General features: G+C 45.3%; 1 protein-coding gene across 7 annotated transcripts in view; it reads right to left on the bottom strand.

The window, feature by feature from the left end:
• REEP1 (receptor accessory protein 1) overlaps positions 1 to 26,305 on the bottom strand; it is a 148,658-nt gene that overhangs the window by 33,114 nt on the left and 89,239 nt on the right. For 4 of the 7 annotated variants that reach the window (XR_010178468.1, XM_063925008.1, XM_063925017.1 and 1 more), the window contains exon 7: positions 8,523 to 8,558. The exons of the other annotated variants lie outside the window; for them this stretch is intronic. Coding sequence is in view for 3 of the 4 variants with exons in the window: in XM_063925008.1 (XP_063781078.1) it covers positions 8,523 to 8,558 (36 nt within the window). In the remaining variant the exon portion in view is untranslated. The remainder of the gene's footprint in view (positions 1 to 8,522; positions 8,559 to 26,305) is intronic. 7 annotated transcript variants of the gene reach the window in all.

Raw genomic sequence — 26,305 nt, forward strand, 5'->3', positions numbered from 1 at the left:
ACCTAGCCTTCTGGCTTCAGTACCACAATATAGTGTGGAATAATACCCCTTTTCTTGTTGTAGGAGGGGTAATTTAATTATCACCTGCTGGGAATACAGCTCGTGAATTTTTTCCCATACTGCCTCCTTGTCGGAGGGAGACCTTGGTAAAGCAGACTTCAGGAGCCTGCGCAGGGGAAACGTCTCGACATTCCAAACTGTACCCCTGGGATACTACTTGTAGGATCCAGGGGTCCTGTACGGTCTCAGCGTCATGCTGAGAGCTTGTCAGAAGCGGTGGAACGCTTCTGTTCCTGGGAATGGGCTGCCTGCTGCAGTCTTCTTCCCTTTCCTCTATCCCTGGGCAGATATGACTCTTATAGGGACGAAAGGACTGAAGCTGAAAAGACGGTGTCTTTTTCTGCAGAGATGTGACTTAGGGTAAAAACGGTGGATTTTCCAGCAGTTGCCGTGGCCACCAGGTCCGATGGACCGACCCCAATAACTCCTCTTCCTTTATACGGCAATACACCTTTGTGCCGTTTGGAATCTGCATCACCTGACCACTGTCGTGTCCATAAACATCTTCTGGCAGATATGGACATCGCACTTACTCTTGATGCCAGAGTGCAAATATCCCTCTGTGCATCTCGCATATATAGAAATGCATCCTTTAAATGCTCTATAGTCAATAAAATACTGTCCCTGTCAAGGGTATCAATATTTTTAGTCAGGGAATCCGACCAAGCCACCCCAGCTCTGCACATCCAGGCTGAGGCGATCGCTGGTCGCAGTATAACACCAGTATGTGTGTATATACTTTTTATGATATTTTTCCAGCCTCCTGTCAGCTGGCTTCTTGAGGACGGCCCTATCTATAGACGGTACCGCCACTTGTTCTGATAAGCGTGTGAGCGCCTTATCCACCCTAAGGGGTGTTTCCCAACGCGCCCTAACTTCTGGCGGGAAAGGGTATACCGCCCATATTTTCTATCGGGGGGAACCCACGCATCATCACACACTTCATTTAATTTATCTGATTCAGGAAAAACTACGGTAGTTTTTTCACATCCCACATAATACATATTTCTGATACTACAAGTACCACAAAAGAGGGTAACACCTCCTTCATTGCCCTTAACGTGTGGCCCTAATAAGGAATACGTTTGTTTATTCACCGTCGACACTGGATTCAGTGTCCCTGTCTGTGTCTGTGTCGACCGACTAAAGTAAACGGGCGTTTTAAAACCCCTGACGGTGTTTTTGAGACGTCTGGACCGGTACTAATTGTTTGTCGGCCGTCTCATGTCGTCAACCGACCTTGGCGCGTGTTGACATTATCACGTAATTCCCTAAATAAGCCATCCATTCCGGTGTCGACTCCCTAGAGAGTGACATCACCATTACAGGCAATTGCTCCGCCTCCTCACCAACATCGTCCTCATACATGTCGACACACACGTACCGACACACAGCACACACACAGGGAATGCTCTGATAGAGGACAGGACCTACTAGCCCTTTGGAGAGACAGAGGGAGAGTTTGCCAGCACACACCAAAAACGCTATAATTATATAGGGACAACCTTATATAAGTGTTTTCCCTTATAGCATCTTTTTTATATATTTCTAACGCCAAATTAGTGCCCCCCCTCTCTGTTTTAACCCTGTTTCTGTAGTGCAGTGCAGGGGAGAGCCTGGGAGCCTTCCCTCCAGCCTTTCTGTGAGGGAAAATGGCGCTGTGTGCTGAGGAGATAGGCCCCGCCCCTTTTTCGGCGGCCTCGTCTCCCGCTCTCAACGGATTCTGGCAGGGGTTAAATATCTCCATATAGCCCCCGGAGGCTATATGTGAGGTATTTTTAGCCAAAAAAGGTTTTCATTTGCCTCCCAGGGCGCCCCCCTCCCAGCGCCCTGCACCCTCAGTGACTGCCGTGTGAAGTGTGCTGAGAGGAAAATGGCGCACAGCTGCAGTGCTGTGCGCTACCTTAAGAAGACTGAGGAGTCTTCTGCCGCCGATTCTGGACCTCTTCTCGTTTCAGCATCTGCAAGGGGGCCGGCGGCGAGGCTCCGGTGACCATCCAGGCTGTACCTGTGATCGTCCCTCTGGAGCTAATGTCCAGTAGCCAAGAAGCCAATCCATCCTGCACGCAGGTGAGTTCACTTCTTCTCCCCTAAGTCCCTCGTTGCAGTGATCCTGTTGCCAGCAGGACTCACTGTAAAATAAAAAACCTAAGCTAAACTTTTCTAAGCAGCTCTTTAGGAGAGCCACCTAGATTGCACCCTTCTCGGCCGGGCACAAAAATCTAACTGAGGCTTGGAGGAGGGTCATAGGGGGAGGAGCCAGTGCACACCACCTGATCCTAAAGCTTTACTTTTTGTGCCCTGTCTCCTGCGGAGCCGCTATTCCCCCATGGTCCTTTCAGGAACCCCAGCATCCACTAGGACGATAGAGAAATGTTATTTACTAATCATAGCTGTATCAGGGAGAGACTAATGGGGAATAGCAGAACACAGCTGCGGGGTGATACGTTTGCAGAAACAATTTGCCCAAGACGTACAGCTTGGTGCCAGGACTGAAGACTGGAGCATCTGTGCTCGCTCTTTAGCCGCTATGCAAATTGCTGGAAAGAAAAGCTGTAAAGTGTGCCTATAAGTGGCAGCAATATGCCCGCGCTGGCACCTACAACAGCTGCAGTTCCCAGGAATAGAAGCCGGAGAGTGCACAGGATGGAGTGACGGCTGCCTGTCAGCTGCATCCGCAACCAAACAGCTCACACTTCTCCTGCGCCTCCCAAAGCCCACAGGATAACTAAACGGTGGTGTGTGTGTGTGTGTGTGTGTGTGTGTGTGTGTGTGTATGTATGTATGTATGTATGTGTGTATGTATGGGGGAGGGGGGGTGTTGTGTGTGTGTGTGTGTGTGTGTGTGTGTGTGTGTATGTATGTGTGTATGTATGGGGGAGGGGGGGTGTTGTAATTAAAAATCTCTTGGTATTCACCTTAAGTGGTCTTCTTAACCAATTTGGTAGCAATAATGACCAATTAAAAAGGGCTTGCAGAGCTTCACACCTGAGATAAAGGAAGGATGCTATATCCAAGGTTCTATCTTCCTAGAACCCCAACATGAGACGACACTGTGGGCCTAATTCAGACCTGATCACTGCTGTGCGTTTTCGCACAGCAGCCGATCAGGTCTGAACTGCGCATTGATTGACAGGCAGAGGCGGTCACTGGGCGGGAGGGAGCGGGCCTGCAGCGTTTGGCCGCCGTTTTGGGGGCACGGTCCGGGCAACGCAGTGCGGGAGGCGGGCCGCGGTGGCTGCATGACATCACACGCAGCCGCTACGACCTGGAGAGCGACGGGTAGCTACCTGCCAGTGCACAGGAGCTGCGCTGGTAGGGAGCTACTCTTCAGGTACAAAAGCATCGCCGGCGTGGGATGCTTTTGTACCTGTGCGTGGTGGTGGGGGTTGGGGTGGGGGGGGACAGAGCCAGACATGTGGGGCGGACTAGCCCTGTGCTGGGCGTCCCCCCGCATGTCTGTGAAAGTGATCGTAGATATGCGAATTACCCCCAATGTGAGATGTGTGCCCGTATACACACTGTAACACAATAACAGACAACTGCAGGACAGACAGTGGTGCTATTTAGGGCCTGGTGCTGTAGAGCTCCTGTGACTGGCTCTTGGGAACGCAGCTGGAAAACAGATCTGACATAAGCTGTTTATACTTGCACACAGTTTCTATGTACACATAAATAGCGGAGCCCTCCAGCCATTCATAGCAGTACAGCAGGTACTAGATGTTCTGTATATATTGTTTATTTCCAAACAATGATAACTTAGTAATTACACAAGATTACACAAGTAATTACACAAGGTCTTGCCTAGCCAGGCACCTGCATTGGGATGCAATCAATTTGCCCGCAAATGCCGACAGCCGGAATCCCGGTTTGCAGGGACTATTCTCCCTTATGGGTGTCCACGACACCCATAGAGTAAGAATAGAACCTGTGACAAGCGCAGCGATCCTGCAAGGGCACTCATACCACTCGCCCCGCTGCCAGCTTCTGGCGGGTGGGATGCCGCTGCCTGGGATCTTGACAGCCGGCATTCCACCTGCCGGTAAATAGTATGTATTCCCCTGCATTAGTGACCTAGACACGGAGGAAACGCATAGCACATTAGAGAATGCTCAGATAAACTAATGTCTGCAGAGACATGTATAATCATACACACAGCCAGCAGGGAAACTGTGACTCTTCAACCGCTGCGGAACTACAGGTCCCAGAATGTCCTGCCAGGCACAGGCTGGTATGGCATGTGGAGACTGAGATTCCCATAGTGGCTGGAGAACCACAAGTTGGTTACGCTGGTGTAGATCTGAAACTTGTGACAGGGCATGCTGAAACTTTTAGTGCCACAACACACGAAGTGCTACAGATTGTCCAAGTGTGGTGGACACATACATAATTACCTTCTCCGGCCACCATGATATTACTGATAGCCGGGTGTGGGCACATTATTTTATATTTATTACTTATACAAACTGTTTGCTGCCGCCTGGGCTGGATGCACATTTAGCCATTTTCCAGTAATGGATGTCACATATTACAGTTTATTACAGGAACAGAGCACTGTAAATCTGAAAGCACAGCCAGTGGAATGATAAGAAACTCTATTAAGCACACATCAATGAAACGTCAATTGACCTTTATTAGTAATGCCCGGATAGTCCTTTCAGACATACAGTACAGCGAAAACCTGAGTGAACGTGCACCGACCTGGGTTTTTGCTATGTCTGACGAGAAACGACCTGAGCCGAAGTCCCGGGTCCACAACCCTGCTCTTAGGAGAGATCTAGCTGGTTGGAATGAAAATCTGGTAATGAATGAGCCTAACTACTGTGCATTCATAAATAGTGTCCAAGAGAATTCTGTACAACTCACTATGGGCCCTTGGTGGTTCTGAGGTGCATGTAATGCCAATGTTCCCATCGTTGAGCGATTTCTTTTGTAACTGCGCATGTGCGAAAAGTTCTGAAAACCCCCATGACGCATGCGTTACACAAAGGCACTGTTGCGATCAGGACCGATGTTATCAGAACGGTGGTGATGAAGTGATGGGCGTTTCCTGGGTGGTGACTGGGAGGTGGCTGGTAGTGCACAGGAAAATGGTCCATTCAGTGGGCGTGTCATGGGAGTGGTGGGGACGTGTCAATGCAACTGGCTGCGTTCCCTGCCGCACAGCCACAAATACAGGAGGCCGTGGTCAGACAGAGAAACTGCACCTGCCGTACGGCTGCACCAATCGTTATTACAGCGTGCACAGGCACTAAAAGTGTCCGTCTCAACCCTTGCACATTCGTCCGCACAGATGTACACAAGGGGAGGAGCTTGTAGCGGCATTTGCATAAAGTGGCAGATGGGTGATGGGCAATACACACTGCTGCTTTGGCTGCTGCTGTGTGTGACTCGGAACCAGGCCCTATAGCTGACAGGAAAATTACCGTTTCTTGTTTAGAAGACATCAGGGCTTATGCCAGGGAATAAGGGACAGGTGGAAGCAGAACGAATATATATTTTAAATTATTTAAATTACTTCACAACCGAAAGTGGACCCACATGAGCACTAATTCCTATTTTACCTAAATGGCAGTGGAAACATGTACCTAGTAACATAAATGGCACAAACCAGGATTTACCGTTAAACAAAATTGCCCATTTGAATCCCACTAAAAAATGGCCTAAAAATCAGCACTGCTGCAAACATGGACCCCATCACTGCCCTCCCTACAGCTTTGTTGTAGACTAGCTTTGTGGCTCACAGCCGTACAAATACACAGTCCATTTCTCCAAGAGCCACTCTGCCCACTGGTGTTAAAATATAATTACCAGCTCCCCAGAAGGTCTGGGAGACTCACGCATTTTGGAGGGACTACTCAGAGGGTGCACAAGCCTCCCGCTGCCCGCCCAATCCCAAGTGAAACGAACGGTATGGGGGGTTTGATATGCACCCATACATAGGGAAAATGCAGGGGGTATGCTAGCAGTGGAAACAATGGGTTCCAATGTCATCCCCATTAAGAACTCCAGTAAATCAGGGCCATCTTAACACATAGGCCCAGGGCCCCATGATTCTAGTGGCCTTCAAGCAGGGGCAGGCTGGTCCAGGGGGCATTTGTCCCCAGGGCTGGTGTGTCTGGATCTCTAGGGAATCAGGTAGAAAATGCTGCCTGGCTGCTCTGATTGAGAATTACCTGCCTCCCAATCTGCAGCTAGACAGTGAATGACTGCCGCATTCTGATTGATGGATGGTTTGAGCTATCCACCAATCAGAGTGCTGACAGCCATTCCCTCTATGGAAGCATGTAGAGTGATGGTGCGGGACCATAGGAAGGGTAGTTTTTTATTTATTTTTATTTATTCCCATGAATGGGTGGATAGGGGCCCCGATGCATTGCTTTGCATAGGGCCTACAATGCTGTTAAGATGGCTGTGCAGTAAAGGTCCGTATTTCCTTACCAGTGAGAATTAGCATTACTGGAGCTGAAGAACACTGCATCCACTTTTACCAGTCATACTGCAGTCAGTCTGCAGTCTGCCCAACCCTGTTACAGAATTGTACACCCAACACCGTCTGCCAGAACACACTGTCATGAAACCATACATCATGAGCTGGATTTCAGCCCATTGAGCACTTAATGCTATTGGCTGAGGGGGGCTTTAATATGCTATATTAAGCGGATGTGTTAAGCTCATTTGTATACTAAATCTTCCAGCTTTTAAGCAGCCTTTGTAATTGCCAATCATTCAATTTGTTGGGTCACTGAGCCTGGGGAAAAAAATAAAATAAAAATTGTTCCATAAATTCGACAATTATACGTCTTTGGAGGCACTTTTAGGGCAAGAAATGAAGAGACGGATATTCTACATTAAACATGAGGTGACGCTTTCACAATTCAGACATATGACAGGAGATTTATTTGTGTTAAAAACACATTTATTGTAATTTACCTCAGAAACTACATTAAAGATGGCTGAATTAGGTGTTAAATGAGCTGACTAATGATTTGGTTTATTTGTACAGTTTAATTCCATGCTTATTACTCTTATGAGCATATGGTACTGGTGTGGTGAGGGAATTTTCACGAGGGCTCACTAGGAACAAGAGACCCAATCCCATACCTCCCAATATGACCCTCTCCAGGAGGGACACAATGCTCTGGAATTCCCTCTTAATTTATGATTGCCGACACCTGTTTTGAAGAGGTTAATGGATAAGAAAGGCGTTTCAGCACAGGTGATGGCAATCATACATTAAGAGGGAAGTCCAGGAGCAGAGCATTCGGTCCCTCCTAGAGAGGGTCATGTTGGGAGGTAGGCAATCCTCCCTTCTCCGCCCTAACCTGAGGCACGAGGCATGGAGTACCACAGCTTGCAACTTTCCATATGGTCGAAATTACAACTTTATTAGTGAATGCAAACGGTAGAAATTTCTGTACAAAATTCTGTCAGGACTGGATCACCAAATAAGTATGGGGGGCATAAATAATGAGGGGTTGAGGGAGGGGCTGAAATAATTCTTTTAACTAGAGCAGAGGTTCCCAAACTATGTGCCGTGGCTCCCTGGGGTGCCACGGGACACTTGCAGGGGTGCCCTGGGTTGGTGGTCCAGGACCAATTCAGATTATTCATGGCCAATATAATAGGCAAAACCAGTGCTGGTGGCTGCCAGTCATAAAATATGTGGCCAAACAAAAGCAAATCTTGTCCCTCACCACATAACTGACCCTAAGGATGACATATAAACGCGATCTACTTAATGTAATATTTCTTTCTAAATTTCTCAATAAGAAATTTTTGGCCAAGGGGTGCCGTGAAAAAAATTCTGATATTCTAAAAGTTTGGAAACCACTGAACTAGAGTATAACTTAATTATGTTTTTTGTTTCCCAATAAACCAGTTAGCTCCATGCTTCTGTGTTGCCTGTATTTATATATATGTCCCTATTTTATAGCTTACTCCCTGTGCCGTATCATTGTAGATTCATAGTTAAGTGCTGATTACCCAGAAGTGCAATATACTGTAAATTGACTCGTAGGCCCATAAGTAATCATCTGCGAGTAGCAGGAACTGGCGTAATCGTGGGGATTTACCGCATTTCACCTTTTAAATTATTACCGCTATAAATCTATGGGCTACATCGCCTGTAACTTGCAGGCTTCTCCGTATGGGCCATACAGACCTATTTGACATACAGACATATTTGACCTTGCCAATATCACACCGCAATCTCCCCTACACCACACTGCAAACCCTTCATGCAGGAGAAGCAGCAGTGTAAGCACCACGCATTTCGCAGAATAGCGCTAATGACTAGGTTAGCAATGCAAGGCAGCATAGTGGCAGGGGATCGGGTCACTACTGTAACTAATTTTAGGCACACAGAACATCCCAACATTAATATTTCATTATTATCGGCTCAAATAAAACAAATCCACAGGTGTTGGCACACAGAGGCTAGATGGACCTGTCACACTCACCTTGTAGGATTTTTCCAGCACCGCAGCATGTACACACTGCAAAAAGGACCAGCAATACATTTATAAACTTTAATTACTATTATCTTTCATTTATAAGGCGCAAAAAAGACCCACATCGCCGCATGGGGTAAAGAGAGACACATTTCCCAGGAACAGAGGTTATGGGTACGGCAACTAGCTGGAGCAAACAGGAGCATACATTGGTAAGCCGCATGAGAGAACAGATTCAGTACCCAGTGGCCTGTACCCAGCGTATGGGTGGGCAGACAGAATCAGAGTCACTGAATGGGAAAAGACAAGGGAACAGTGCAATGGTGACATGGAGTGTGCTGGGGAAGAGGGAGGAGGGCCCTGCCCATAGGGGCTTACATACTAAGGGGAGAACAATTGGAGGGTGAACTGGGAAGGATACATGGTGGGGGGGTGTTGGAGAAACGTACTGCATTATGAAGAGGGCTGGTACGCTTTAATAAATAGATACATGTTAAAAGCACTTTCGAAGCTGAGGAGTTTGGTAGAGTCTGATAGGAAAAGGTAGTCTTCAGAGGATGGGGGTACCGCAAGCGAAATCTTGAGGAAATTGTGGAGCTGAGAGGGCAGCGGGGTGGGAGGGGTGGAGAGAGATAAGGTTAGAGATGAGAGGGTAAGTAGCTTCAACTGGATTCTGAGGGAATAGGGAGCCAGTGAAGCCGGTTAAAGAGGGGAAAGGCAGCGGCTGCACGGCGGGAGGGGAAAATGAGACAAGAATCAGTGTTAAAACTAGATTGAAGAGGGGTAAGAGAGAACAGAGAATGAATAAAAGTTTGGTGCCATAAGGGGCAAGGAAAGGCTGGATTCTGGTGATGTGGAAATGCAGGATTGAGAGAAGGCCTGAGTGTGGACAGAGAGCGGAGTCAATGATGACATCGAGGCAGCGGACTTAGGGGACATATGAGACAGCGAGAGAGAGGAGGGGCGAGAGGTGGAGGGACTCTGGAAGGGGGGGAAAAACCACTAGCTCAATCTTGGCCATGTTAAAATTCAGGAAGTGCTGGGACATCCAGTAGGAGATGGAGGACAGTCAGTTGGAGATATGAGAGAGGATGTATGGCGAGAGGTCAGGGCAGGAGAGGTAGGTTTGAGTGTCACCAGCATATAGAGGGTATTGAAGGCTGAAGGAACTGATAGCACCTCCTTCCTTAAAGTGCCTGAGAAAGTTGAAAAGTATGTAAGTATTCATGTTGCAGCCATGACCGGCCACGGCATCCCGAGAGCGAGAATCCAGACAACGGACGGAGGTGAGTATTTTACCCCTCTCCACTCCCCTCCCCTCCCCTAACCTTTTGCTTAAACCTATCAACCCCCGGCCCTAACCATAACCCCCATCCTGATACTCGCCTTCGGGATGTCGGCTGTTGGTGTCCAGGTGGCGGTCTCCTGGGGGGTATCTCGCGATTCTGCCGTTAGTCACATGATCGCCGGCATCCCAACCGCCAGGATGCCAAACGCATCAAGTTTCATCAGTTATATAACTTAGAGGTCAGACACAAGCGAGCGCAAGAAAGGCCCTTGTGGGCACAGTGGCTCGCTGCACTCGCCACAGGTTCTATGCCCCCTCTATGGATGTCTTGGACAGGGAATAGTCCCTGTCAGTCAGCATGCCGACTGTTGGGCTTTCAACGGGCAGGATTTAGGCGTCGGTATAGTGACCGGCGGAACCGCATCCCCCCTATATATTCTGTATATATGGAAGAGCCAGCCATACTGTGCAATGAATCAATATTCATGAGGGTGCAGCCTATCAATTCCCATCACTAATTAATGAGGCATCCTGTGCCTCACTTATGTCAACAGTTCCAGCTGAATGAATGGGCTGCATCCCAAGAATATGCTATGCAAGTATACAAGTAATGCAAACGACTAAATATAGAAATGTCAAGATCGCCTGGTCACTGAAATACAGTCACAGATTGCACGATAACAGGCCTGCACCCGCACACAATCAAAACACTTGAATGCCCCCCATAGAGGTGAGGAGCAACGTTACCCTTTTATTATATAGTATTACTGGGTAACCAACAAAAGTATGTACATATTTTAATATAGGCCCTCATTCCGAGTTGTTCGCTCGTTATTTTCCTTCGCATCGGTGCGATTTTCCGCTAACTGCGCATGCGCAATGTTCGCACTGCGGCTGCATCAAGTAAATTTGCTAAGAAGTTTGGTATTTTACTCACGGCATTACGAGGTTTTTTCTTCGTTCTGGTGATCGGAGTGTGATTGACAGGAAGTGGGTGTTTCTGGGCGGAAGCTGGTCGTTTTATGGGAGTGTGTGAAAAAACGCTGCAGTTTCTGGGAAAAACGCGGGAGTGGCTGGAGAAACGGGGGAGTGTCTGGGCGAACGCTGGGTGTGTTTGTGACGTCAAACCAGGAACGACAAGCACTGAACTGATCGCACTGGAAGAGTAAGTCTGGAGCTACTCAGAAACTGCAAAGAAAAATCTTTTCGCAATATTGCGAATACTTCGTTCGCAATTTTGCTAAACTAAGATTCACTCCCAGAGGGCGGCGGCTTAGCGTGTGCACTGCTGCGAAAAGCGGCTAGCGAGCGAACAACTCGGAATGAGGGCCATAGTCTAGAGATGTGCGACGGGCACTTTTCGTGTTTTGGTTTTGGTTCTGGTTCCATCCACGAGTTTTGGATCTGGATTGGTTTACCCAGAACCACCCTTTCGTGTTTTGGTTTTGGATCTGGATGATTTTTGGAAAAAAACATAAAAACAGCTAAAATCACAGAATTTGGGGGTCATTTTGATCCTACGGTATTATTAACCTCAATAACATTCATTTCCACTCATTTCCAGTCTAATCTGAACACCTCACAATATTGTTTTAAGGCCAAAAGGTTGCACGAGGTGGCTGTATGACTAAGCTAAGCGACACAAGTGTGTGGCACAAACACCTGGCCCATCTAGGAGTGGCACTGCAGTGGCAGACAGGATGGCACTTAAAAAAAAATAGTCCCCAAACAGCACATCATGCAAAGAAGTAAAAGAGGTGCAATGAAGTAGCTGTATGACTAAGCTAAGCGACACAAGTGTGCGGCACAAACACCTGGCCCATCTAGGAGTGGCACTGCAGTCCCACTGCACTAATAACGGATACCAGACTTACGTCTAACACCAGCATAGTTGTTATGGCCTCAGCAACCCGCTTTGCAACAAGGTGTATATATATATATATATATATATATATATACAGCACACTTTTTTATCATTGATTATAGCAGCCAAATGTAATCCTGACGAAGGGACTGTGCCAGGTCCTGAAACGAGCCGTTGATATGACGGAAAGGCTGTTTTCTTCCATGTATTTAAACATTCATTAAAAGCATTTTTTTCAATTATGGAGTGACGTGCAGCTTGCTAACTTAGCAACAGTGGAACTTTATTCATTATAGCACGAGCACCCAGCATTAACAAAACCAGCAAGGGAGTGCCGGATTATCCAAGATACATATATATATATATATATATATATATATATATATATATTTATTTCAATATACGGCAGTACCACTGGACATATACGGCAGTACCACTGGACATATACGGCAGTATCATTGGACTTATACGCCAGTACCACTGGAATTATACAGCAGGATCACTGGATTTATACGCCAGTACCACCGGAATTATACGGCAGCATCACTGGAATTATACGGCAGTACAACTGGACTTATTAGGCAGTACCACTGGACATATACGGCAGTATCACTGGACTGGATTTATACGCCAGGATCACTGGAATTATACGGCAGGATCACTGGACATACGGTAGTACCACTGGAATTATACGGCAGCACTGGACATATGGCAGCATAGGACACCACCACTGTGACTGGACTGATGCAGCACAAGACACTACACTGGACTGATGCAGCACAACACAGCACCACTGCACTGGACTTATACAGCAGCACTGGACATATGGTAGCAGAGGACACAACCACTGTGACTGGACTGATGCAGCATAAGACACTACACTGGACTGATGCAGGACAACACAGCACCACTGGACTGGATTTATACAGCAGCACTGGACATATGGCAGCAGAGGACACCACCACTGTGACTGGACTGATGCAGCACAAGACACTACACTGGACTGATACAGCACAACACAGCACCACTGCACTGGATTTATACAGCAGCACTGGACATATGGCAGCAGAGGACACCACCACTGTGACTGGACTGATGCAGCACAAGACACCACCACTGTACTGATGCAGCACAACACAGCACCACTGCACTGGACTTATACAGCAGCACTGGACATATGGCAGCAGAGGACACCACCACTGCACTGGATTTATACAGCAGCACTGGACATATGGCAGCAGAGGACACCACCACTGCACTGGACTTATACAGCAGCACTGGACATATGGCAGCAGAGGACACAACTACTATGACTGGACTGATGCAGCACAAGACATCACCACTGTACTGATGCAGGACACTGAGGACGGAGACACGTCCTCACTCTACACTCTCCAATGCCGGAAAGAAAATGGCGGCGACGCGCGTCGACTTATATGGAATCCAAACCCCGCGAGAATCTGACAGTGGGATGATGACGTTTTGCCTCGATCTGGTTTCAGAGTCAGGTGGGAAAACCCGAGCCTGACTCGGATCCGGGCTCGGGTGGTGACGTTCGGGCGGGTTCGGTTGTCTGAGAAACGAACCCGCTCATATCTAATATAAACGAATACGTACTGAGTCATTTTAGAATAACCGACTCCGGAGTGACTCCATAAAGGTACTTTTTTCTCCTTAAATAATGTTACTTTTATTGTGGGGTGCCCCCTGGGCAATATAGCGAGATATAATATTCTGACATGTAATAATCACAGTACTGAGTCTTTCTGTCTCCTGTGCGGATGTGCTGTTTCCTCTATTTCTGCTTTTACTACACACTCAGCTAAACGATTCCTTATTTTCTGTTTTAAATACAGTAATGCGGTTTTATATGGGGTAACAAGTCCAGTTTAAGCCCTGATATATGGTGTGTAATTAGTAGTATGCATTATTTAGTATGAATCTGCTCTCACACGCTAATTAAATAAAAATGGGATTTCTCTCTTTTGCAACTTTTAGACAACACGCTTTGTTTCAATAATGCTCCAATTGTAGTCTCTCTCACGAGAAGTCCTCCCTACCCTGTTTTCATGTCTACTATTGTCTGCCTGTGCACATCCCTGTTTTATGCATGTCCTGTTTACCCCACTGGGAGGCGCTGTGGAGCACTGTGGCACCTTACACATCAGAGATGAAGATAATAACTAGTCCTCATTGGGACTCGCTTCTCTGAACCCCTAATATGCTACTGAGGAGGAGGAGGAGCAGCTTTCTATCTGTGACTTTGGCTGCGATCGGCTGGTGGTGGGGGATCAAGTAGGAGATAATGCTGCCTTACAGTAACCACAGACACTTTCACCTCCAGCAGCTAAAATGTTACTCCACTACTCCCTTATGTATCAGGTGTTCCCGCACCTCTTATATTGTCTTTATATCATGCCTATCTCAATGTACTGACCCACGTAACATTTGTTGTATTTTACTTGCAATAGTAATATGTGAAGATAAGAAAAGTAGCTAAATAGTAAATAATTAATCAAATGCTGAAGGATTGGAAGCAAATCTGATCAACAGACATAATTATGGTCCTGCATGAAATATACTAGGATCCCCGGGTTTAGAATGAAGATCAGTGTTTACATGAGTATAAATTCTGATCACATGCGAATGGAATACAGAGCGTGTGTCCTCGGTGACAGTCACATACAGGCATTCACCTAACAAGCAGCTCCTTGTCCTCAGTCATGCTGAGACTATACATGTGTATCGGCAGAGAACAACACCTTAGGTATATATGTGTATAATAAATCCATTGCACTCTGAGCTCCTTTGTACACAGACAAGTCGTCCCTTACTATGTCATCTCCAACAGGGGAATCACTGCAACGTGAGCAAACCGGCAGCCATCTTTGTTTACCAGCACATGCAAGGCTATGCTGTACAGCCAATGGTAAGCATTCTGTGACATGGGTATTTATAGTAAAGTCAGGTACCCAGGGTTTTTTTTATTTGTCCATGGAAATACCTACAAATCTATCTATCTATCTATCTATCTATCTATCTATCTATCTATCTATCTATCTATCTATCTATCTATGTCAAAGTATGTTTATTTGTTTGTTCTTCATAGGCTCCTACATGCCTTGGTTTATCTGTACCAAACTTGGTTATCCAACTTAAAATACTGGCGGGCTTACAAGTGAAAAAATCCACCCCTTGTGGGGCCTGGGGCCCAATCATGAAAATGCATATGGAAAATGCATTGGTCTGTTTGTGTGTCTGTGAGGTCATGCTGTGATGTCATAATGGTAACAACTGCCTAGACCAGGACTTGCTGATGCTGCTGCCCTGTTTTATACTCCTCTAGAACCCTGGCAACACACAGCTCACCAGCAGGAGGCGATATCACCGGAAAAGCTACTCACATAAGGTTAGTGACCGGACAGAGATAAGGACAACTTAGTGCAATGCAGCAGCGGCAGACTTGGAGCGTGATTAACGTGAGTCAGAGGTTTATAGAAATTATTAACCGTTACACATACCCTTCATTATCCAACTTAAAATACGGGAAGGGTTTCAATGAAAAAAATCCACTCCTTTTGGGGCCAGGGCCTTATATCTATCTATATAAAACTCAAAGTATGTATATATGCAGGTTTGTTTGTTTGGGTATAATACATTATTCCGGCGGTCGACACCGGCATCCCAACAATTAGAATGTCAAAAGGGGGTAGGGTAATTATTTTAACCCTCCCCTGCCCCCTACCCTAACCCGCCTGGGGTGGGGGGGTGGGGGGCTAAGACTGGAGGATATTCAAATACCCGCACCAACTGCGGGTGTGAAAGTTTCGCCGGCGGGGTATCTAATTTGCCCCTATGAGCCGGCGCGTGCCACGTCTTATCTGGGATTTTGTTTCACCTCCCTCCGGCAGACAAAGCAAAATCCCGATAATAGCACCGTTGGATGAAAACGGGGCTATTTCAGCCGAAAACACACAGGTTTCACTGAACCTGTGTATTTTCGGGTGGAAATGCACTGTTTTACGGCCGGTCAAATCGAATAGGCTGACCACAAAACCCGAAGATACATCGGGAGTTTTTACTCCCGATGTCTCTTCGGGGGCTAATTGAATACCCCCCTAAGACACCAGGGGTGGCGGATAGGGCTAAAGGTGCATACACAAGGTGAGACATTGACAAACTCCGATTTTGACTTTGCGATTTTCCCTTGAACTCCCCCGGAGCTAAGAAGCACCGGTATTGCCTATCTTTACTTGAGATTTTGACTATGTGAGATTTTGACTTAGTGACAATTTTGAGTATACTATGTACTTGAGTGTACACAATATAGTCAAGATTGACTTGCCTGCACAGTCTATATTTTCTTGCGATACTGTTCCCACGGGAGTGTGCATCGGTATCACAAGCCGTGTACACACAGTGCGATTTGCACTAACTTTCCTTACGATTTTGACTATATACAGTAGTCAAATTCCTAAGGTTACATTGCACCGTGTGTATGCACCTTAATACTCGGGAGGTGGCAGCTAGGGTTAATACCACCTCTAGTGCATAGCCCTAACCCCCCCTTCCAGGCTCTAACCCTGACCGTCACCCCAATACTTACCTTCAGGATGTCGATGGTTAGTGTTCCGGTACCGGGTTTCCGAATGGTGTCGGGATTCCAGCAACGGTCATGTTAGGGTTAGGCACTACATTGTTTGATAGATCTGGACGAAACTCGGTACACATACCCTTCATACTTAAAATGCTGGCAGGGTTTCAAGGGAAAAAATCCACCCCTTTCAGGGCCAGGGCCATATATGTATATATATACATATTACAAAAAAAAATACTCTTAATTTGCACTATATGTGATGCAGCACTAAGGATAGGACCCCTGTTAGTCGGGACCTCTGTATATCACACAACTACACACTAATATCCCAGTGCTCTAACACATATATGACTGTATATTCAGTGTCAAACGGAGTTATAGAAGAATTCGCCTCAGTGGGTCCATCATGAATTCAGTATACCAGAGACCAGAGACCTTTATTTTGGCAGATATAGCTCAGGGTGGAGATTATCAATACAACAACACAATGAGTGACATTGGTGAACCCTACGCATTTCGTCTCTATGACTTCATCAGGGGTATGATGCAATATGGTGTCGAAGTCAGAAAAATGTCTCTATGCACGTTGCCATATTTGCACCTCATTCATGTCCGCGCTGCGCAGGCGTACGCTCTCCCGTACGTACACATACTCACAGCCGCGGGCACCCGCAGGCGCACGGTATGCGTATTTACGGTAGAGTTTATGTAGTCATAGCGTGCGATTCATACGTTACATATGTTCACAATTAATGTAGTTTATAGATCATGGTCCCTTTGATAGATTCTGAAAGTTTGGTTAAAATAGAATGTCCCTGAGCTGAGGAATCCCTCTTTGCATCGTACGAAGGGTCTAACAGGAATCATACAGCAGTGTTTGGTACCCATCGGAAGAGTATTTAATTAGCAATATTCCGGTGTTGGTTTGGAGCGTATTAATTGCTCGTGCGAATAGTTATGGACATAAGAAGTTATGTCCATTTATTTATTATTATTTGTTCTTACTTAGTCATGCATCTGAACAGTTGGAGACAGGCATCAGTAGGTCTCAAATGTCTCTTTGACCTCAGAGATCCCCCAAACAATAGTTTGCATGTTAAGAGGGCCTCATATCTACACATGCATAAGGTAAACACAGGAATAGTAATTGAAGATCAATTGTACTCCAAATCAGTATCTTTCCCGCAGACGGAGTACAATAGCCTTTAATTACACTGAGCTTTTGAGACTCAATAAGGAGGGCCAACACCTGTGTTTACAAATGGGGCTGGATTTGTATACAGGAGAATGAGGGCTGAGATGTCATTGTCTCAACTGAAAGTGGACATCATGAATATAGAACAAAACCCAGACAGGATTCTGTTTTGTATTCGCCAAACAATAGCTTCTCACTAGACAGGAATGTGTTGGTCATCACCCATTGTGTTACATAACCAAGGCCACTGATGCAGCTGGCTCACATGCTGGGAGGGACACACACTTCCTGTGGTTGACACACCCCCACAGCTGGAATGCAGGTATGATATACCCACTGGAGATCACAGGGCTGACGGACACTCAGAACTAAGCTAGCATCAAGCAGCATGGCGGCTACATCCCCAGGACAGAATTCCTTCCCAAAGGCTAAGTATAGAATCACATGGCTATAGAAGGAAATATAGACATATTGCTTTCTGGTTTAAATAGGATATTGTAACTTGGCTGTGATGATTGTTGGGTGTTAGTGTTGGTGCCCTGTGGAATCTGTGATGGTAGCTGGGATCTTGTTAATCATAAATACCACCATGCAGTACTTTTGAATATGTGCTGGTAGCAATGGCAGGCTGATACTTGTGAGTACCTGGTGGTCTGGTCTTGTGATAACTCATATGCTCTGGTTATAGAGATACTGAAGTTGTTTGGGATGTGAAATTATGAGATGGTTCTAGGAAGTTGGATTACATTGTGAAAGGTGATTTAGATTGTTTGGAATTGTAAAATCAGAACATATGCATTGTTTTGAGGCTTGGACATTTTGGAATAAAATGGAGTCTAGCTTCTGCCCCATGCGGCATTGTAGGGACGATTGTGTAGCTGGGTGTTGTGTATATAGGGACAGGCAGCATGGGTAAGCTCAAGTACTTTCTAAACAAAGATTCTCAGCATTGATTAACTGCGCAGCGATTGTTCCTCACATGTGTAAGCTTCGCTGCAACGATATTGTCTTTTAATGTTATTGTGAGCCAATCTCTCTCAAATCTCTCTCTCTCTCTTGTCTTCTCATCTTCTCTTATTTCTCCTTAAACTTAACTGTATTGTATTGTAGTGTGTTTCCTGTATAGTTATCTGGTTAGGTGGTTTATGTTATACTGTAGTGTATCATTTGTACTGTGATTCCTTTTTGCAAGTATATTAGTTATAATACATAGTTAATAGGCTTTGGAACCTAAACCAGTATCTGTGTATTTTCTATAGTGTTAAGTGTTCACTTGAGCGTCGGTGACGCTCAAGCAGCTTTGTAGTTAGTCAGGTTACACAAGGTTGCACTTACACCCTGTACTCACATTAAGGTATTCAGTGTATTTCATTGGTATAAGGTTTTAACATAAAGGTATAGTGTGATGAGCGTCTGCATCGCTGGTGACCTCCTCGTGGTCTCGAGCGTAGGCTACGCTACAGCGAATCATTCCCCTAGACATAACCAATAACGTGTCCTGTGATCACTGGGCCGTGAGCGAACGTGACGCTTGAGCGTCTCGCCTACGGCTTAGCGATCGTTACGCAGATAGCGTACCCATACGGTATTTCTTAAGCAAACAGCGTACAGTGTTCTTAGCTTCATAAAGGGTTGTTTATACGACAAGGGAATTTGGCATTGTCAATTGGGAACTCGTCCTATACTTCTCACATCTGCACTAGGTAGATCAGCAGACATTATCCCCCAGCAAAGGGTGGGAGATTGTCTCATAGTGCTGGCGGGATAAGCGTCTGCTTCGCTTAGATAAAGAGTGCTGAAGGAACCCGGTAACCGGAAGTAAGAACAAAACGCTTGTGTCCTTTTAAAACTGTTTATTTTTCTTTTGTCTTGCGTACGCACGCATATATCTGCATTTCTGTTTCATTTTCGTATATCACTATTCCTGTTTGCCAATTTTATAGTTGATAGAAAGTGCTAAAAAGAGATTTGCTGTTATTTCATAGTAGAGGTAATAGTTAAAGTATAGAACAACACACGGTTTGTCTGAGATACAAGGCAGTCAGTGTGGATTGCGGTAGATGATCAGGGATCATTTACATTGATAAAAATATATTGTGTTACGGTGGATCTTTGCATTGCGTACACGTGTCGCTAACAAAGACTAGCGTACGCAATCCAAAGGCAGACGCAACGTAGCGTCCGGTTACGCCCACGTAGCTCAAGTTGTGATAAAGTGAAGTAACGCAAAGGCGATAAGTAACGCACAGCGGTAGATAACGCGACGCGGAAAATAACGCAAGTCTATTTTTGGAGAATCTGAAATTTAGTTTAACAGATCCTGCTCCTAATTGGTAACACTGTTGGGCTAAAGACAAATTTCTGCGCAGAAATAGATATAGAAACAAAAGTGTACATGTGTTGAGTGAGTGTGTTTTGTATACAAAAGTTTATATAACTGTAAGGTGGAACCAAAAGGAAAGCCGGGTACTCGTCAAGGGACATACGTGTAAGTGACATATACGGTGGCTAGGGAGGCATCCCTGGTTAAATAATATTTGAGCATTAGAGTATAGCGGACCATAAGGTAACAAGACCAGGAGGTCATAAGGTAACAGACCAGGAGGTCATAAGGTAACAGACCAGGAGGTCATAAGGTAACAGACCAGGAGGTCATAAGGTAACAGGTAAAATAGACAAAGAGGTCCGCTATAAAAGTCCAGTGGCACAACGCCTGGGGTGTTGGTGCAGAACCCATATAGGCCATACAAGCTCTTGCTGAAGGAATCGCGGCCGGAAACATCGATTCCATTGATCTTTCAGTACATGACAAGTAGTGCTCGTGTACTGAACGATTGGACCGCACGTAATTGTGTGCAGTAGTTAGTAATCTGACCTAATACCATTAGAGTAAAGTGGTCACAAACGCTATTTGTACATTCTGACGTGATTTGTGTAATTTTTTATTTTTGGAAGGGAAGTTCGCTGGTCACTCAGGAACTATCCAACAACCGATACTTGCTGGGGAACGCGCCCCAGTAAATAAAGGTTCACAGGGGCCCTGGGTTGGGTACAGCAGCTCTGGTTACAGTGATTGCAGCACAGGCCAACGTGGGCGAGAAGTAAGTGGGGTACTTGATAAACCACCACCGCCGGCCTGCCCAAGGACATCTTGGTTTGTTTGTAAGGGTTCGCTGAAAACCTTGAGATAAAGATCCAAGGAGGAATAAGCAACGCCTGCAGATTATGGGGGCCATTTGTTCAGGTAGGGGGCGATCAACCTCGGTTCGGGTTGATTCAGAGAACCGACCAGTTGGGTCGGCACGATATGTAATGTGTGAAAAATACGGTAGTCACACAGAGGTTTTATGTGATGAATGGGAGAGAATGACTGTACAAGACAGGGACAAATTCCCAAGAATAGGTAGCTTCAGTCCAGTAGTGTTACAAAATTTAAGGAGGAGGATAAGTCTCATTGAACCAACGAAGAGACAAAATAAACATTATGAATATTTACAGTTATGGCAACAGGAAAGTGAATTACAAAAAGAGTCTATTGACTTTTCTGACTCTTATCTTGAGAGGAGAGACAGTGGCATCAGGAGAGGGGTTGATTGCGGAGAGAAAGACACAAGGGTGAACAATAAAAACGCTCTTAGCAACTGTAATATAGATTATAAGAATAAGTGTAATAAATGTAACAATGATTATTGTAATACTGTTGAATGTACAACTATTAACCTGTGCAAGCTGCACCCCATGTCAAACCTCCCTCAGGAATACAAACAAGAAAGTGAGCCCAGAACGATGTCGGCACCTCTTCCAGAAGCCATCCTACAAGACATCCAGGTGGACACGACCAAATTGGTAAAGGCAATAATCAAACCCCCTAACGGAGGGTCAGGTGAGGTCGTGTCCACAGGTACGTACAATGTTTTATATCACGCACAAACAAATGTACCCCATATTATAAGACCAAAACAAGGTGATGTAATTGAGTTTAGTCCTGTCAGGGTGATCACAGTCCCCAATGGGAAGACTGACGATCAGGGAACCATTCCCGTCAAGGACAGTGCAATGCGCCATCCCTGGTCCCGGACAGAATTGAGATCAATCATGTCTGATTACCCAGATCCTAGGAAAGATCTAACTGTATGATCAAAGATTCACAGAAGGTATATCAACTCCCTAGACAACGACATAATCATGGTATCCAAGGAATCAGGTAGGTACAGGGAAAGCGGTTGATGGTGATGAGCATCCAAGCGTTTGAGGAGGCATCAAATCAACCAAAACCCCAGGCCATTGGCACATGGAGGAACTTAAGGATTTGTGATCTGTGCAAAAGAGAAGGGCATTGTGCTAGCAACTGTAATAACCCACATAAAGTTAGACCCCCTAGACCAAGAAATGAGCAAAATTACAATACACACCATTATAATCAAGGATCACATAGGCAGGAAAGGTGATTATTAGGAATGGAGGCAAGCCTGAAGTAACGGTTAATGAAGTGGGAGGTCATTCACTAAAGACACAGGAATGACCAGGTGAAAAGTTGTAAATGTATTTGTGAAAAATGTTTTTCTCTCCCTCTCTCTATCCCCATCTCTGACTAGTAGTGGTAAGAATTCACACATTGCATACCCACTTGGTCCTTGCAGAAGTCTACCAAACCCCAGCATGACCTCCGCCACAATGTATTTCTGGCCAGATACAGACAGTGGAGTAATGCAGGTGCTGGTGGGGAGGGACTGCTCAAGGAGACCAGTAGACACATAGATATGACAGCCTAATAAGTCTGACAATGTTTTTCTAATGCTAACAATGTTTTCTTACAATGTTTAAAAATGCTTTGTTTCTCTTTTCTTATTGATGGTTATTGTCGAGTTATGTAATGTATATATGCACATGAATTGTTCTCTATCTCTTTTGTTTTTTTTTTATTTTCTCTCTCTTCTCACTCATGTTTCCATGGTTTAAAGATGCTATGTCACCCCTCAGTTGGACCAATGGTAATGCCAGATTTTTGCTCCTTACAGAAAGATCGTCGGTTAGGAAGGAATATTGCATCACCAGAATGATCGTTTTTGAAGACTGAGAGACAACACCTTTGAGAGGACAGCAGAACAAGAAGAACAACAAGACGAGAGAACTTATTATCGTAACGAGTTCTCTCCCCCTCAAACTGATTTTCTTATACCCCATTTACAAATTTCTTCTTTTCTCCTCCTGTAAGATGGACTTGCCCCAAGAGACTGTGATATGGATTTTTCCCGTTAACCATGATGTTGACCAGAGCAGTCTGTTTCGGTGAGAGTACCAGTGAGGTCGAGAAAGGATCCAGAAAGGTCCTGATGACTGAGACGGAGGTGTAAATTTCCAATAGCAACCCAATCACCAAGCAAAGGCGAGTACCGGGCACGATCTAACAACCATGTTATTTGTAAACAACTGTGAAGGAATGTTAGTTCAAAAAGAAAGTTGTATCTGTAGGCTCTGTAACAAAGAAATGCCAATCCAGTTTTAATATCCATATGGACCGGCATCCATTGAGTGACTATCACTCTCTAGTGGGTAACGTGTTAAACCAAACAGATTGTTGGGTATGCTCTCAAGTACCTCAGGGTCACAGCAAATCAGGGCTAGTACCATTTCCTTTAACGTTAGGGGAGGTACTTGAGCTAAGTGGTGGGAGACCGGTGGACCGGAGGTTTAATATCTCCAGCCCTCCTAGTTTGAAGCTCCACCAATACCATGTGGATAGGTCCCTCATATGTTTTAACATCTCCAATCCCAGAAAACCGGGAAATTGGGAAGTGTCATGGAGCAACCTTACCATGACCTTTTCACACAGAGCAGATAGAATGCCTACAGATACAGAGCTGGTACGCCACATAGCCAGTAGAGGAAAATCTTTCCGGTATCGATATACCTTAGGAAATAGGATTACTAGAGTTGGAGAGGTATCACCAGGATACTGTGCACATATCATACAAACTGATACGTGCATTAAGCAGATGGAAGAATTAGGGTCAGGAGATTTCACCTGGAAGGTTTGTAACATGGTCATGTCCTTCTCCGTCCCATATGTTCTCCCCGATGACGCATATTTCATATGTGGGAGAAAGGCGTACAAGTGGCTTGCCCCAAACTCTGAAGGATTGTGTTATATTGGAAAAGTATTGCCTGAAGTGATGACTGTTACACATGACAAAATGAAGGACATACACCGTGGTGCCCAAGCTCCTTATACTCACACTCATTACGAGCACCGAGTTAAAAGACAACTGTCAGAAAGGTTAGAGCATCCGGCCTCCGATCTTATCCATGAATCCACCGGGATTCAGGTTCTGGTAGCGTTAGATTTCACTCGTACCGCTCGAGGAGTGATGAATTATAGATACATTTCCGCACTCGCCAATTTGTTAGATAATATCACTGAAATGTATGATGACACGTTTAGATACACTGGAAGAGAACTTCAAGCTTACAAAACAGAACTAGTTCAGCATAGGATGGTTCTTAATTATCTTACAGCAGTAACAGGCGGATACTGTGTTACATTGGCAACACAGTACGGCATAAAGTGTTGCACGTATATCACAAATAGCACCGAGGATCCGGTAGAGGTCATAGACCAAAAGATGGACGATATTCTCCAATTGAAGTGGGAATTTCGTCGAAAACACAATCTCACCCTTGCTGCTGTAGGTAATGAGCTGACTAGTTGGGTGTCATGGTTGAACCCGCGAAATTGGTTCTCCGGTTTGGGAGAATGGGCTCAAGGAGTCATAAAGGATGTTGGAAAGTTTCTACTATGTATCTTGGGTGTCGTTATATCAATTGGATTGATATTTAGATGCGGGCAGGCTTTAATGAGGTGCAAGCAAAGTACAAAAGTGATGAGCTTGAGGAGCGAGGAAACTGTAATTAACCTGGATTTGATTTATGACCCAATGATAGAAACCAGAATGTGATGAAAATGCGATTATACGGTCCGTTTCTTTCACCTGTTTTTCTGCTTTTCTCCAAGATGCAAAGACCCCCTTGGACGTGGAAGTTGACGAGACGCTATACAGACAACAGACAAGCACCAAAGAAGAAGATTTGACAACTTTAAATATGGACACTTGATGAACTTTGCCATGGATCCCCAGTTTCCCTAGTATTTTTAAACTTACGCTAGCCCAACATTTTTGTAAATCTGATGGCTCAGACAAAGCTATTTGCTCATGCCCAAGGAGCAATACAGCGCAAAGAAGACGACTCTCAACAGATACCGAACACAACTTCAACAACAGATGTACATTTCCCTGACATAGAATATCATTGCATTTTTCGTAAGTGTTCTTTATCTTCATCTCTACAACCCCCAGGTAACGACACACATAGACGATAGGGAATACAGGCACAGATAGCAGCAACCACATACCTCCCCCATTCATGTATCATCAACTAAAATGTGCATCCCCATTTTGTTACAACCACAGCCGAAATGAGCTCGGTAGAGTTTGACAGCCCATCCACAGACCTGTACCACAGGATAAGAAGGAATTCAAATGTATACTTCGCAATACCTCGAAGCTTGATTTACCACACGTACGGCACGATGATACATGACCCTCCAAACATGGACTCATACACACATGCTTCTACTCTCTCACTAGGTCATACCCTTTTCACACCTACTCCTCTCTTCTTCCTTACCCCACCATGGAAATCAATTAACCCCTGACTTACATTTTTCTCCTTAAACGTTTTGTGGCAGTTATTATTGACTGCCAAAGGGTGGACTGTCGAAGTCAGAAAAATGTCTCTATGCACGTTGCCATATTTGCACCTCATTCATGTCCGCGCTGCGCAGGCGTACGCTCTCCCGTACGTACACATACTCACAGCCGCGGGCACCCGCAGGCGCACGGTATGCGTATTTACGGTAGAGTTTATGTAGTCATAGCGTGCGATTCATACGTTACATATGTTCACAATTAATGTAGTTTATAGATCATGGTCCCTTTGATAGATTCTGAAAGTTTGGTTAAAATAGAATGTCCCTGAGCTGAGGAATCCCTCTTTGCATCGTACGAAGGGTCTAACAGGAATCATACAGCAGTGTTTGGTACCCATCGGAAGAGTATTTAATTAGCAATATTCCGGTGTTGGTTTGGAGCGTATTAATTGCTCGTGCGAATAGTTATGGACATAAGAAGTTATGTCCATTTATTTATTATTATTTGTTCTTACTTAGTCATGCATCTGAACAGTTGGAGACAGGCATCAGTAGGTCTCAAATGTCTCTTTGACCTCAGAGATCCCCCAAACAATAGTTTGCATGTTAAGAGGGCCTCATATCTACACATGCATAAGGTAAACACAGGAATAGTAATTGAAGATCAATTGTACTCCAAATCAGTATCTTTCCCGCAGACGGAGTACAATAGCCTTTAATTACACTGAGCTTTTGAGACTCAATAAGGAGGGCCAACACCTGTGTTTACAAATGGGGCTGGATTTGTATACAGGAGAATGAGGGCTGAGATGTCATTGTCTCAACTGAAAGTGGACATCATGAATATAGAACAAAACCCAGACAGGATTCTGTTTTGTATTCGCCAAACAATAGCTTCTCACTAGACAGGAATGTGTTGGTCATCACCCATTGTGTTACATAACCAAGGCCACTGATGCAGCTGGCTCACATGCTGGGAGGGACACACACTTCCTGTGGTTGACACACCCCCACAGCTGGAATGCAGGTATGATATACCCACTGGAGATCACAGGGCTGACGGACACTCAGAACTAAGCTAGCATCAAGCAGCATGGCGGCTACATCCCCAGGACAGAATTCCTTCCCAAAGGCTAAGTA

This window comes from Pseudophryne corroboree, chromosome 1 (assembly GCF_028390025.1).
Source record: "Pseudophryne corroboree isolate aPseCor3 chromosome 1, aPseCor3.hap2, whole genome shotgun sequence".
Lineage (NCBI taxonomy): Eukaryota > Metazoa > Chordata > Amphibia > Anura > Myobatrachidae > Pseudophryne > Pseudophryne corroboree.